At 45.9% G+C, this 14,210-nt stretch overlaps 1 protein-coding gene across 2 annotated transcripts in view; it reads left to right on the top strand.

Annotated features, from left to right (window-relative positions):
• The window catches only part of slco2b1 (solute carrier organic anion transporter family, member 2B1), an 87,910-nt gene that overhangs the window by 44,187 nt on the left and 29,513 nt on the right, over positions 1–14,210 (top strand). For both annotated transcript variants that reach the window (XM_041198556.1, XM_041198557.1), the window contains exons 4-7: positions 1,512–1,649; positions 4,895–5,057; positions 6,980–7,201; positions 10,094–10,192. In XM_041198556.1, the coding sequence (XP_041054490.1) occupies positions 1,512–1,649; positions 4,895–5,057; positions 6,980–7,201; positions 10,094–10,192 (622 nt within the window). The remainder of the gene's footprint in view (positions 1–1,511; positions 1,650–4,894; positions 5,058–6,979; positions 7,202–10,093; positions 10,193–14,210) is intronic.

The following is a 14,210-nucleotide window of genomic DNA, read 5'->3' as shown; positions in this document are numbered from 1 at the left end:
GACAAAGCCTCCATTTTAAAACTCCAGGATCTCTGCATTCCTCCAAGTTCTGGCCTCTTCTGTTTCCCCAATTTTAATCGTGCTGCTATTGGTAGCTATACCTTCAGCTGCCTAATCTCAGGAATTGCCTTCCTACAGCTCCCCACCTCTCTCTGTCTCTCTTTCTTCCTTCTCTCCTTCTCCTCCAAACCTCCCTCTTTTCCCAAACTTTTGGTCACTGGTCCTAATATCACTTTGCGGCTTACTGTCAGATTTTGTTGGATGATACCTCGGGACACTTGACGAAATTAAAGGCGCTATATAAATGCAGGTTGTTTTTATATGCCGGGTCAGGGTTCCCAAGGCATGGCCATTAGAACACCTAAACCATCAGCCGTAGTACTCTGGCCATGAAGTCCAGATAACTTATTTGTGTTATTTTATTTTTATGTTCCTGAAGTTTGGAAAGAGCTGCACTTAGCGTTTTGATGGATAAGTTGGAATGCCAAAGCTGTTAATGTCAGTAACTCGAGCTATCTGCAAATGTGAATTTAAACTTTCTAGCCACTGATTTTTGTTGAGGTTCCACCAATCCCTTGCCACAACATCAGTGTATTATGTTTTGTACCTTGGAGATATGCAGAGATGACACACACCAGGTTCTGTGTGTGGACAGCACTTTATTACAAAAGGTTTTAAAATGTCTGATCCATAAGGTTCCAGCTTCTCTTTCTCACTCGCAGGCTAGACTCGTAGCATAGAGCACAGAGAACAGTCCACAGACACACATAATCAACCGCTGAACAATTGAACAGAACAGAGCAGCTCTTTCAGAAGACATGAAGTGAGGATTACTGCTGGGGGGAACGAGTAGGGTCTGGCCAGACATGTTTCTTAAGATGTCATTACATGATCTCTTCCTCCAACTATCCCAACCCCCACAGTCCTGTCATTAGTCACCTGGCGTGGCTCTCTTTGTGTATGCCCTGCCTCCACACGCAAACCATTGATCACCTGACATGTTCATCCTCGCGATGTTCCACCCTTCCGATGGCCAATTGAAAAGCAAGCAGACTTCCTCATCACCTGATTGGAAGATTCTTGACTATTAGTCAAACAACCTTCCCTCCCCGTGTCCGATAATTTTATAATTCATAGAATGGTTGCGATTAGTTGAAGAAAAGTATTCCAAGAAAATTTAAGAAGAGAACTTTCTTTGTTACCCCATTAACTTCTTTCCTTAGGGGATTGGTTGGCTAGGTGGTTAGAGTGCGGATCAGAATGATGCCAGCCACATGGGATCATTCCCTGTTCTGACTGTGGGCTATATGACAGTTGTGTGCGTGTGTGTGTGCGTGTGTGTGTGTCATTGGTTCTCTAATGGAAGGAGGTGCCCTCGACCTGACATTTCAAATCCAGTCCTCGAGAAAGGAACATACCACAAGTAAACAAGAAGGGAGATTCAGGGGAAGAGCCACTTTGAAAACTGGTTTCAACTCGCACTAAGCATTTGATGTTCCTTCCTTCCTCAGTTTTTTGTACTATGTCACGGACTGTTGCAGCTTTCCCAACTCTTAGTGTCCGGGTATCTGAAAAGCATCATCTCAACCATTGAGAAGCGATTTGGCCTTTCCAGTCAGAACTCGGGGATGCTGTCTTCTCTGAATGAGGTAGGTGTGGGAGGTTTTAAGAATATAAGATTTAGGAGCTGGAGTTGGCCATTCGACCCCTTGAGCCTGCTCTTCTACCTCAGCTTCAGCTTCCTGTCCTATCCCCATATTTTTTAATTCCTAAAGATCCGCCACCTCAGTCTTGAAGAAACTCAGTGACTGAGCGTCCACAGGTAGAGAACTCCAAAAGTTCGCAACTCGCTGGGTGAAGAAATTTCTCCTCTTCTCAGTCGAGAAAGCCGCCTCTCTTTATTCTGAGACTGTGAATGCTAGGCCCAGGTCTAGATCCCCCCGGCCAGGGAAACCACCTCTCCGCGTCTAACCTGTGAATTATGTCACACCAGCAACGATCGCTCGCAAGCGACCATGGTTTATCATCGTGGTCCACGTTTTAAATACATAGGCCAGAACCTTCTGTTTGGCATCCGGGGACAGGTCCCACTCGACGATGCGGGGTGACATTGGGCGTGCATCCCCGACATCACCGCCGGTGTCATTCAGACCTCCAGTTCGGTGGACGCGCTCCGGAGTCGGCTGCGCGCCTGCCGGACTTGTCAAAGGACAGTCAAGGCCATTTAAAAACTAACTAAAATAATTAACAGAGCTGCCCGTCCAACCTTAAGGTTGGTGGGGGTGGGGTAGGGGCAGGCGAAGGGCCCAGGCGGCCTTCACATTTACCACGGAACCTCATCCACGGACAGGACGAGGTTTCGTGAAGGGTTTATAAATCCAAATAAATTTTTGTGTTAAAATTCTTTGACATGTGCCAGCTCATGTGACACTGTCACGTGAGGGGACATGTCTGAAAATTGTTTTTTTTCTCCTTATTTTAAATTTTTTTTCAAAACGTCATTGAACTCCCTGAGGCAGCTCTCGTGCCCCCAGGGAGATTTCTGCGCTCGTTCGCGTGCAAGCTTACTCTCCCCACCCGCACAGGGAGCGCTCAGCGCTTCCAGGTGTGCGTTGCGCTGGGCAGGCCTTAACTGGCTTACCCAGGTAAAACGGCGGCATGCTCCCACTCCCACTCACCACCCCCCGACGGGGAGAACATTTTCCCCATAGAATCAGAGAATGGTTACATTTCAGAAGGAGACCATTCAGCCCGTCGTGTCTGTGCTGGCCCTCTGCAACAGCAAACGTTCAAATTATATGAGCAAATATCAAACATGGTACATATTTCGCCAACATATTTATTTCAGTACAAATCCCAACAGTTGTGTAAATTTTGAATTCTTGGCTGTTGTTGTCTTTGGGTTGTGAAGAGAGAATTTGCCCTGATACAGCTTCTTATTGTGTGTCCTCCGCAGTGCTAAGCAAGGAAGTTATGCTAAAGCTTTGTAAAACACTGGCTAGGCCTCAGCTGGAGTAGGTTCCAGTTCTGCACATCACGCTTTAGGAAGGATTTTAAGCTCCTTGAGAGGGTATAAAGGAACAGTAGCAGCAGGGCTACGGCGGTGGGTTTGGGGAAGGGCAGGGGAGTGGGACTCAATAGATGGCTGTCTCAAAATGATGACTTAGATGGCTCAAAAGAGATGTGGTGCCAATTTTATAGATAGTTTTTTTTCCCCCCCCTTAATTGCCCTGGTCCTTGTAGTTTGTCACCTCTCATGAGAAAATTTGTGGCTTTGGGAAGACGCACACAAAGTGTCCAGTCAGGATTCCCCAGGCACCATGAACGTTTAAGCAGCCTTCCTCTCATACGAACGTATGAATTGGGAGCAGGAGTAGGCCACTCAGGCCTCTTGGACCTGTTCCGCTATTCAGTAAGATCCTGGTTGATCTGATTGTAACCTCAAGCCCACATTCTCGCCTACTACCCCCGATATCCCTTCACCGCCTTGCTTATCGAGAACCTATCCACCTCTGCCTTAAAAATACTCAAAGATTCTTCCTCCATCACCTTTTGAGGAAGCGAGTTCCAAAGACTCACGACCCTCCTGAGAGAGAAAAAAATTCACCTCATCTGCCTTAAATCGGTGACCCCTTGTTTAAAAATAAGAGACCCCTGGTTCTGAATTCTCCCACAAGAGGAAACGTCCTCTCCATATGCACCCTGTCAAGACCACTCAGGATCTTATGTTCAATCAATCTTGAATCATAGAATCTTACAGCACAGATGGAGGCCATTTAGCCCATCGTGCCTATGATATTCATCCAATTAGCTCCACTCCACCTACTCTTTCCACTAATCCTACAGTATATTTTCTCCTTCAAGTATTTATCCAATTCCCTTTTAAAATTAACCGTGAATTTGCTGGGTTTTTTAAAAAATTGTTTTTTAGGCTGTGAAAGGCCAGCATTTATAGCCCATCCCTAATTTCCCTTGAGTAGGTGATGGGGAGCCACTTACAAACTAATGGTTTGCTGGGCCATTTCAGAGGGAAGTTAAGAGTCAACAACATTGCTTTGGGTCTGGAGTCACATGTAGGCCAGACCAGGTAAGGGTGGCAGATTTCCTTCCCTAAAGGACATTAGTGAATCAGATGGGTTTTTACAACAATTGAATAGTTTCATGATCGTTATTAATGAGACCAGCATTTTAATTCCGGATTTATTAACTAATTGAATATTGCTGAAAAGAGAGACATGTTGCTGAAGCTTTTCACCTGGCACTCTTAAGGACAAATGCAAATTTCAAACAATCACACCAATTTATACAGCAGGAGCAAAGAGTGTTGATTGGTTGGCAAGTTGACTTTGATTGGCCAAAGCAAGATCCCTGTGTATGATTGTATGTTGCTTCTAGCAAGTGTAAATGAGCTATGTTATGAACTTGACTGATTATCTTAGTGTGGCTATTAGCACACTCAGTATTGTTCAGCAAGTGCTCAATTGCAGAATCGCGTCTAGAAGCAACATACATTCATACGCATGGACCCGTTCCCCGAAAACAAGTTCAAGCCTTGCGCCTTTTTTGAATTACCCGGGAGCTTGGGGAGCCTATGGTTTCCCATTTCTTTCTCCATGGCAAAACCTCGGCCAATCAGAATCAGCTTGCCAACCCGTCAGCACCCTTTACTCCTGTAGCATAAATTGCTGTGATTGTTTGAAATTTGGCATTCGCGCATTTGTCCTGATGTGGTTGAAGCTTCTCATCTTGCACTCATGTCCCTGTCTCCAGCAATATTCAAGTTCCGTACCACTGAGCGACTGTTTGTAATTAATTGAATTTAAGTTCCTCCAGCTGCTGTGGGGGAATTTGAATTCATGACTCCAGATCATTAGTCCTAATCCTGTCTTTTCAGATCGGAAGCACAGTGTTTATAGTGTTTGTCAGTTACTTTGGCAGCCGTGTTCATCGTCCTCGTCTAATTGGTTGTGGGGGTATTCTCGTCAGTGTCGCTGCATTCACCATGGCGCTGCCCCACTTCATCATGGGCGGGTACGAGTTTGATCAGACCATTGCAAGTGAGTATTCCCTTTCTTGACACGGTTTATAGGGAGGGGGCGCTAATGGCTTTAATGGTTAATGGGCAGTTTTTCCAGGTAATTTCAGAACAAAAGAACTGCTAGACAGAAATAGATGGGGACCAGAAAACCAGATGAGACTTATTTTTATATTCGCTCAGGGGATGTGGGTGTTGCTGCCTAGTCCAGCATTTATTGCCCATCCCTTTTTGCCCTTGAGGTGGTGGTGGTGAGCTGCCTTCTTGAACCGCTGCAGTCCATGTGGGGTAGGTACACCCACAGTGCTGTTAGGGAGGGAGTTCCAGGATTTTGACCCAGTGACATTGAAGGAATGGCAATATAGTAGGGAGAGGTGGTGGCATAGTGGCATTTTCACCAGACTATTACTCCAGATACCCAGGGTAATGCTCTGGGGACCTGTCTTCAAATCCTGCCATTTGAATTCAGTGAAAAAAAAAAAAATCTGGAATTAAAAGCCTAATGATGACCACTGACCATGAAACCACTGTCAATTATTGTAAAAACCCCATCTGGTTTAGAAATTAAGGAAACTTGCTGTCCTTATCTGGTCTGGCCTACATGTGGTGGCTCTTAAAAATGGCATTTCAAGCCAAGTCAGTTCTCAAGGGCAATTAGGGATGGGTATTAAATGCTGGCTCCAGCCAGTGAAGCCCACATCCTGTGAACAAATAAAAAAAATAGTTCCAAGCCAGGGTGGTGAGTGACTTGGAGGGGAACTTCCAGGTGGTGGTGTTCTCATCTGTCTGCTGCCCTTGTCCTTCTAGATGGAGGGTGTGGGTGGAGTGCCAATCAAGTGGTAAGTTTTTGAATTATGGATTTAGGGTTAGACTCTAGATTTAGTATCCCCTTTGTGGGTGAAAATTTGTGTGTGGTGTAGCTGTCAATGTGGACGTTATGTGGTCAAAGTAAGGAAGTTATGTTAAACGCTCACAAATACTGGTTGTCTCCCAGTTGGAATATTGTGTCCAATTCTGGGCACCACACCAAAGGAAAGATGCCAAAGCCTTGGAGTGGGTGCGGAGGAGATTTACTAGAGTTGTTCCAGGGTGCGGGACTTCAGTTATGTGGAGGGACTGGAGAAGTTGGAATGGTTTTCCTTAGAGCAGAGAAGGTTAAGGGGAGATTTGACCGAGTGTTGAAAACTGTTTCCACTACTAGGAGGTCAACCAGAGGCCAGATTGAAAATGATTGGCAAAAAGAAGCACGGAGGGAGATATGTTTTCTCTTTTCACACAGTGGGTTGTTGTGATCTGGAATGCAGCATCTGAAAGGCCAGTGGAAGGACAGTAATAGCTTTTGAGAAAGAAGTGGACTTGAAGAGAACAATTTGCAGGGCTATAGGGAAAGAGCAGGGGGAGTGGAGCTAATTGGGTAGATTCTTCAAAGAGCCAGCACAGATCTGTTGGGCTGAATGGTCTTCTGTGCTGTTTGATTGTAGGTTCCTACCAGCACCATAAACTCTAAATCTTACCCTTTCTTGCGCTTGTAATTGGATTTTAACATTCTTATCCTTGTTTTCAAATTCCTCCAAGGCCTTGCCCCCTTCCTATCTGTGAAAACTCCTCCAATCGTACATCCTTCTGATATCTGTGTTCCTCTTGTCCATCCTTTAATTTTACTCCCTCCACCACTGACCTTCAGCTGCCACAGTGCTAATCTCTGGAGTTCCCTCTCTAAACCTCTCCACCTCTCGCTCTCTCTCTCTCTCTCTCTCTATTGATTTAAGATGTTCCTTTGACCAAACTTGTGGTCATCTGTCAAAGTACCTCAGGTAGCTCGTTGCATCATTTGACTGTACAGCAATCCAATGAAGCACCTTGGGGACATTTTACTATATTCCAGGAGCTATATAAGTACAAGTTTCTGTCCTTCAATGCAATAAAACGTTTTATTTCTTACAGATAGTGTTGGTAACGTCTCTGATCTCTGCCCCTTGACGCTGGAGGACCAGAATCTGACCAATGAGAGCTGCAGCACGGACAAAATTGACAGTGATTACAAAATGCTTTCCCTGCTGATAGTCGGGCAGTTATTGTTGGGAGTTGGTGGTGTTCCCATTCAACCTTTTGGGATATCATACGTTGATGATTTTGCCAGCAATCGGAACTCACCTTTGTATCTTGGTATGTTAATTAAGCTTTCACTGCTAAAAGATGCTTCGACCAAGGCCTAATAAGAAAGAGAATAACTTTTTTTTAAAATTGTTTTTGGTGGGATGTGGGTTTGTTACCCATCCTTAATTGCCCTTGAACTGTGGAGTCACATGTAGGCCAGACCGGGTAAGGATGGCAGATTTCCTTCCCTAAAGGACATTAGTGAACCAGATGGGTTTTTACAAAAATAATCAATGATGGTTTCATGGTCACCATTACTGAGACGAGCTTTATATTCCAGATTTATTCATTGAATTAAAATTCCACCAGCTGCCATAGTGGGATTTGAGTCCATGCCCACTGAACATTAGCCTGGGAATCTGGACTGTTAGTCCCCAGTGTCATTACTGCTACATCACCATCTCACCAACTTACACGTGTGTAGCAGTTTTCACAATCTGAGGGCATCTCAAAAGAATAAATGACGTACTTTCGAGGGTAGGCACTGTTGTAACATGGCAGACAATGTGCGCACAGCAAGCTCCCACAAACAGCAATGCGATAATGACCAGATAGATCATCTCTAGTTCTGTCGAAGGGTCATGAGGACTCGAAACGTCAACTCTTTTCTTCTCCGCCGATGCTGCCAGACCTGCTGAGTTTTTCCAGGTAATTCTGCATCTGTTTTTAGTGTTGGTTGTGGGGGATGAATATTGGCCCTGGGACAGGAGGGAGAACTCTGCCACTTTTTTCTTTTGAAATGGAGCCTCTCGTATCCAGCCGGGAGATCAGTCTGTACCTTAATGTCTTATCCATTACTGCGCTGGGGGTGTCAGCCAAGGATTTTGTACTCAAGTCTCTGGGGTGAGGCTTGAACTCATGATCTTCTGACTCGGAGACGAGAGCGGCACCCACTGAGATAGAAACGGAAAATGCTGGAAATGCTCAGCAGGTCTAGCAGCGTCCACGGAGGGAGAAGCAGGGCCAATAGACGGAATTTAACGCCCTTCCCCATGGCGAGTGGTGGGTGTGGGGGGCATTTAATCAGGCAAGCGGGGACCCCACCTGCTACTCAACCTGCTGCCAACTGAGGCCTTTAAGTGGTCGATTCATGCCCTCTTAAAAGCCTCACCCCGCCACTGCTGGCATTAACCCAGTGATGGGTGGGTCGGAGCGTTGCTGCCCCCATGCATTCATTGCAACAAGGAACCTGTGTAGGGTTGCTTGCGGGCTCCCTGGGGTGTCCCTCATTCAAAAGCACTTAGAGCCCGAGCGAGGGAGCCAGCATTGGGAAGGGCGAGGGGGCTAAGAGCCTCCTCCTGCCTTTTTCCCCCTCCCGCCATCAATCTCACCTGTGGCCTGGGATCCGGCGATGATAATAGACCTGGGGGTGGGTGTCGAACCAGCAGCTTCCGCCGCTTCTCCGCTGGCGTTGCCATTCAATAGAGCTGCCGTCCTCCGATTGGTCGGCAGCACTCAGTGGCCGGACGTCTGCCCCAGGGGGGTCCTTGATCCCAGGGAAGGCATGCTACCGTCCGGTTAAGTGCCGAGGGTGGCACTGAACATGATGGGCCTTCCCCAAAGGAGATAGCACGGGGCTCCCCAGCCAGCAGCCCAGTACCCCCATCACTGAAATCCAGCCCCAAAAAAATTCATTAACTCCGTTTCGCTAGCTCTTCATAGATGTTACCTTTTCCTGCTGAGTATTTGTAGCATTTTCCATTTTTATTTTTGCTTTTGTGCTGGTATCCACAGAGCTTTGGGAGACGACTCGTTGTTGGACTGAAGGAGTTGAACAGACTGTAGGATAAATTAAAGTCGCAAAGAAGCAGACACCAAATTTAGGTTTATTAAAGTTCATTTGTTTTCCACAAGCTTTAGAGTGCAAGTTTGACATCAGCCAACTGTAGCTGCTGCAGTGGAGATGGTAGCGTACTGCTAATGTTATTGGACTGCTAATCCAGAGACCCAGGCTAACGCTCTGGGGGCACAGGTTCAAATCCCACCGTGGTCGCTGGTAGAATTTAAATTCAATTAATAAGTCTGGAATGTAAAGCTAGTCTCAGTGGTGGTGACCACAAAATTATCATTAATTGTTGTAAAAACCCATCTGGATCACTAATGCCCTTTAGGGAGGGAAATCTGCCATCCTTACCTGGTCGGGCCTATATGTGACTCCAGACCCACAGCAACGTGGTTGACTCTTAACTGAAATGGCCTAGCAAGTGACTCAGTTCAAGGGCAATTAGGGATGGGCAACAGTTGCTGGTCCTTGCCAGCAACACCCATTTCCAATGAAAGAATAAATTTAAAGAAAACTCTTGACTTCTCTTAGATCTGTGTTGTTTAGAGAAGTAAAACTCATCTGTTCATCTCATCCTAAGTGAAGAAAAGATTTACGAGAATGGTCCCCATTTGAGAGACTTCAATGATGTAAATAGGCTGGAGAATCTGGGACTCGTCGCTAGAGAAGAGAAGGTGGAGAGGAGATTTGAAAGAGGTGTCAAATTCACGAGGGAATTGGACAGAGTAGATAGGGAGAAACTTTTCCCATTGGAGGAAGGATTTAGAGCCAGAGGGCACAGGTCTAAGGTAACTGGAACAAGAACCAGAGGCAACATGAGGAGAAACTTTTTCATGCAGCGAGCAGTTAGGATCTGGAGTGCACTGTCTGACAGTGTGGTGGAGGCAGGATCAATCGTGGCATTCAAAAGAGAATTAGATTATTATCTGAAGAGAAAATTTTGTGGGGCTACAGTGAAAAGGCAGGGGAGTGGGATCAGCTGAATCTTTCTTACAAAGAGCCAGCATGGACACGATGGGCTGAGTAGCGTCCTTACGCACTGTAACCATTCAACGATTTTTTTTGTTAAATGATAACTGTCTCCACTTTCTGCTTATTGTGATTTTTTTTCCCTCCAGGGATTTTATTTGCGGTTAGTGTTCTGGGTCCAGCATTTGGCTTCGTTTTGGGCTCTGCTGTTCTCCGGCTCTACGTTGACATCGATAAACTATCAGCTGGTGAGTGTTCCAGTGGGAAGCTGTTGTTCTCCCTACACAATGGGGATGTTTTTAACTGTGTAAAATAGATTGGTCCCCACTTATTTCAAAAGGATGGAATATTGGGCACAGTGTCTAACAGGTGGCTGATTCAGCTTTGACCATCTTCAAACACCAAAGTAACCTCCCAGCATATTGTGAAGGATGTAGCAATTATAGGAACAGAAGGAGGACATTTTGCCCATCAAGCCTGTTCTGACATTCAATTAGATCATGGCTGCTCTGTACCTTGACTCCATCTGCCAGCCTTGGTTCCGTAGTACGCTTAATAATCCTGCCCAACAAAAATCTTTCGATCTCAGTTCTGAAATTTTCAGTTGACTGCCAGCTTTTTTTGTAGAGGGAGTGAGTTCCGGATTTCCACTCCCCTTTGTGTGAAGAAGTGCTTCCTGACATCACCTCTGAACGTCCTGGGTCTCATTTTAACATTACATGGGCAGAATTTTACAACAGCGGGATTTTATGGTCCTGCCGAAGTCAGTGGACTTCTGGACGGTGCGCCGCATTTAGTGGTCTCGCCACTGCTGTGACAGGGCCATAGAATTCCACCACATGTTACTTTGGTTCATCCCCCCCCCAACCCCCACCAGAGGAAATAATTTCTCTCCATCTACTCAGTCAACTCCCACAATCATCTTAAATATTTCACTTCGATCATCCCTTAACCTTCTATACTCCATAGAACGCAAGCCAAATCCATGCAACCCGTCGTAATAATTACCCCTTTTAACCCTGGTGCTTGAAGGGAATTTTTAAGCCCGTCAATGTGGAATGGGATGTATTCCTAATTTCATGGCAGTGTCAGGCTCTTCCATGGTAGAGTCCAATATTGTTTCAGATGCAGCTATCGGGAAAGGTTGAACAGGTTGGGACCTTTCTTCTTTAGAAGACAGAAGACATAGGCACGGCCTGAGCTCTTCATATTTGTGAAGGGGTTGGGCAGAGCAGATGTAGAGAGAATGTTTCCACCCGTGGGAGAATCTGAAACTAGGGAGAGAATTTTCTCCCTGTCGGCAGAGGGGTTGGTGCTGAGAGGGAGCGGGAGCAGGCGCTCGCGTACCCGATCGCCGCCCGCAATCGTCTGCGCGCCCGCCATTTAACGTGGGCGGGCCGATTAAAGCCCGCCCAGCGTGATGGGGACCCAGATGTGCTGCCCGCGCTCTCTGTGCGGGCAGGGTGAGTAGGCTGAGTCGGGGGCACAGAGCTGCCCCAGTGAGGTTACTTTCATTATCGATAATTTAAATAAAGGTGGGCGGGGGGAAATTAGTGTCACATGAGCTGGGACATGTCAATGAACTTTAATGAAAACTTTTATTCAATTTATAGACACTTCCTGAAACCTCGTCCTGCCCGTGGATGAGGTTTCGTGGTAAATGCGAAGGCTGCCTGGTCTCTTCGCCTGCCCCCCGCACCCCCCCGCGCCCCCCCCACCAACCTTAAGATTGGACGGGCAGCTCCATTAATTATTTTAATTGATACTTAAATAGTCTTAACAGGCCTTTGACAGTTCGGCAGCCGCACAGCTGACTCTGGTATGCGCCCGTCGAGCTGAAAATCGGAATGACGCGGGGTGATGTCGGGACCCTCGCTCAACACCACCGTGCGTCATTTGACACGTCGGCGAGCGGGGCTCACACCCCCCCCCCACACGCCAATCCAAAGATTCTGGCCTGGGGGCAGAAATATAAGAGTTACTGATGAACCAGAGAGAGTGCAGAAAAGATTAACGCAAATGGTTCCAGGGATGAGGAATTCAGTCATGTGGATAGATTGGAGAAGCTGGGAGTGTTTGTCCTGGAGAAGAGAAGGCCGGGAGGAGATTTGATGGAGGTGCTCAAAATCGTGGGGGAGAAACTGTTCCCGTTGGTGGAAGGATCGGGAATAAGAGGACACAGGCTTAAGGTAATTGACAAAGGAAGCACCAGCAATAGGAGGGGAAACCTTTTTCATGCAGCAAGTGATTGGGATCTGGAATGCGCTGCCCGAGAGTGTGGAGGAGGCAAGTTGAATCGAGGCGTTCCAGACGGAATTGGATTATCATCTGAAAAGGAAGAACGTACAGGGTTACGGGGAGAAGGCAGGAGAGTCACATAGGGGCATTGCTCCTTCAGAGAGCCAGCACAAACACGGAAGACTGAATGGCCTCCTCCTGTTCTGTAACTGTTATAATCCCAGCTGAGGTTACCCCTAGACAAGACCGATCGCAGAGTGGAACCCAGCTTGATGAATCCTACCTTTTCTTTCTTTGTTTATATATATGTGGAGAGTAGCTAGTGAACAGTCACAGGAGTCGGCTGATGAACCTTTAACAAAAGAATAAAACACTTATTAAACAAGAAAAGATGAGCTATATTACAATACTCCTCCACCCACAACTATACCCTTATAGATATATAGATATTTGTAAAGATAACACAAGTTGTAAAAGTTGTCTTATACTCTAATGTCCATGGTAAGTACATGGTCCATGTAAACCCATGGCATCCTGTGGGCAGACATATCACACTCTGAAACCAAGTGACAAGTGCCACCTCAACCAGATGCTATGAATCTCTCCTCAACTCCCCCCAGACGCTTGTCACACTGTGAGCCAACCAGCCTCACTGCACTCCAGCTTTCATACGAGGGTTTCCAATCTCAACTCTCCCAAGACCTCACCTTGGAATCTTCTCGCAAACCAACACCTTCTCTCAGACACTTTCCACAAGGGTTCACCTCTAGGGTTTCGAACTCTCCTTCCCTGCTCCTCTTCCCTGGGTCACCATTCAAGTTGTCTTCTGTGCACTCTCTCTCTCTCTTACCGATTCAGCTGTCAACAGTACCATTGCTAGCAAAGTGTTATAGACCTTCAGTCATCTCTTTGGACCTTCTTGCCTCTTTCAAGCTTTTCTTGCTTTAAATCTGCTTTCTGCAGCCTGAAGCTTTAAACTTGAAGCATGGGGCCGTTCCCAGCCCCTCACTCATATTTTCATTGACAGGATTTTTTCCAGGTTCCTGACCTTCCTTTGACTTGAAGGTTTTCTTGGGACTTTCCCCTTTTCCACTCCCTTAGATTTTGGGGTTTTCCTTAGCGTGGGACTGGATAACTGTCCCCTTCTAGATTGCTTCTATTTCACAGCTGTCTTCAAACCAACTGAGTTCAGACAGCTTCCAAAACAAACTGCTGTTTCTCTCTTTTTCTGTGTGTGGCTGTGGGAGGGACCTGTCTCTCTGATCCCCTGTTGCTAGGCAACAATCCAATTCTTCTACCCTTGATTGTTTAACCTAGTTTACAGTTGTAAAACTGTCATTAGAAATGCAAGCACCTTTTTAAAGTGAAACTAAAACTTAATTTGACTTTTCTTAACACACAGACACAGAAATGCAAATCAAACTTACACTTAAAAGCTAAAACTCATTACTAACACCCACAAATACCAACATAACTTACTTAAACTATCTTTATTTCCTAACAGTAACCATTCTGTGATTCTGTGAATCCAGCCAGGAAATAAGGCAAAATTCCTTGACTCGGCGAGTGGTTAGAATGTGGAACTCACTGTAAGTGGTTGAGGCAAATGTATTAGATGCTTTCAAAAGGAGACTAGATAAGTACAAGAGAGAAAGGGGAATAGAAAGATATGCTGGATGGTTGAAATTAAGTAAATGGAATGGGAAGAGGCTCATATGGAGATTAAACACCATCACTGACTAGTAGGGATGAATGGTCTGTTTTTATGCTGTATATTCTATGCAGTTATTTCCTTTAACAATTCATTGAAGGGGAGGAGGGGAAACATTTCTCAAATCAATTCTGACTGATCAGCCTTTGATCCTGTACTTATACAGATTAGGATTGTGTTTAATGCTTAACATTTGCTACCTGAATCAAGCCTTGCATTCCATTGGGAAACTGGCTCAGAGTGTGTATAGGCACTATAATCCTTTCTGGGATCTTTTACATAGATTGGAAAAACTCGCATTTATATAGCACCTTTCA

This window comes from Carcharodon carcharias, chromosome 11 (genome assembly GCF_017639515.1).
Source record: "Carcharodon carcharias isolate sCarCar2 chromosome 11, sCarCar2.pri, whole genome shotgun sequence".
Lineage (NCBI taxonomy): Eukaryota > Metazoa > Chordata > Chondrichthyes > Lamniformes > Lamnidae > Carcharodon > Carcharodon carcharias.
This window is presented reverse-complemented; position numbering and strand designations above follow the sequence as displayed.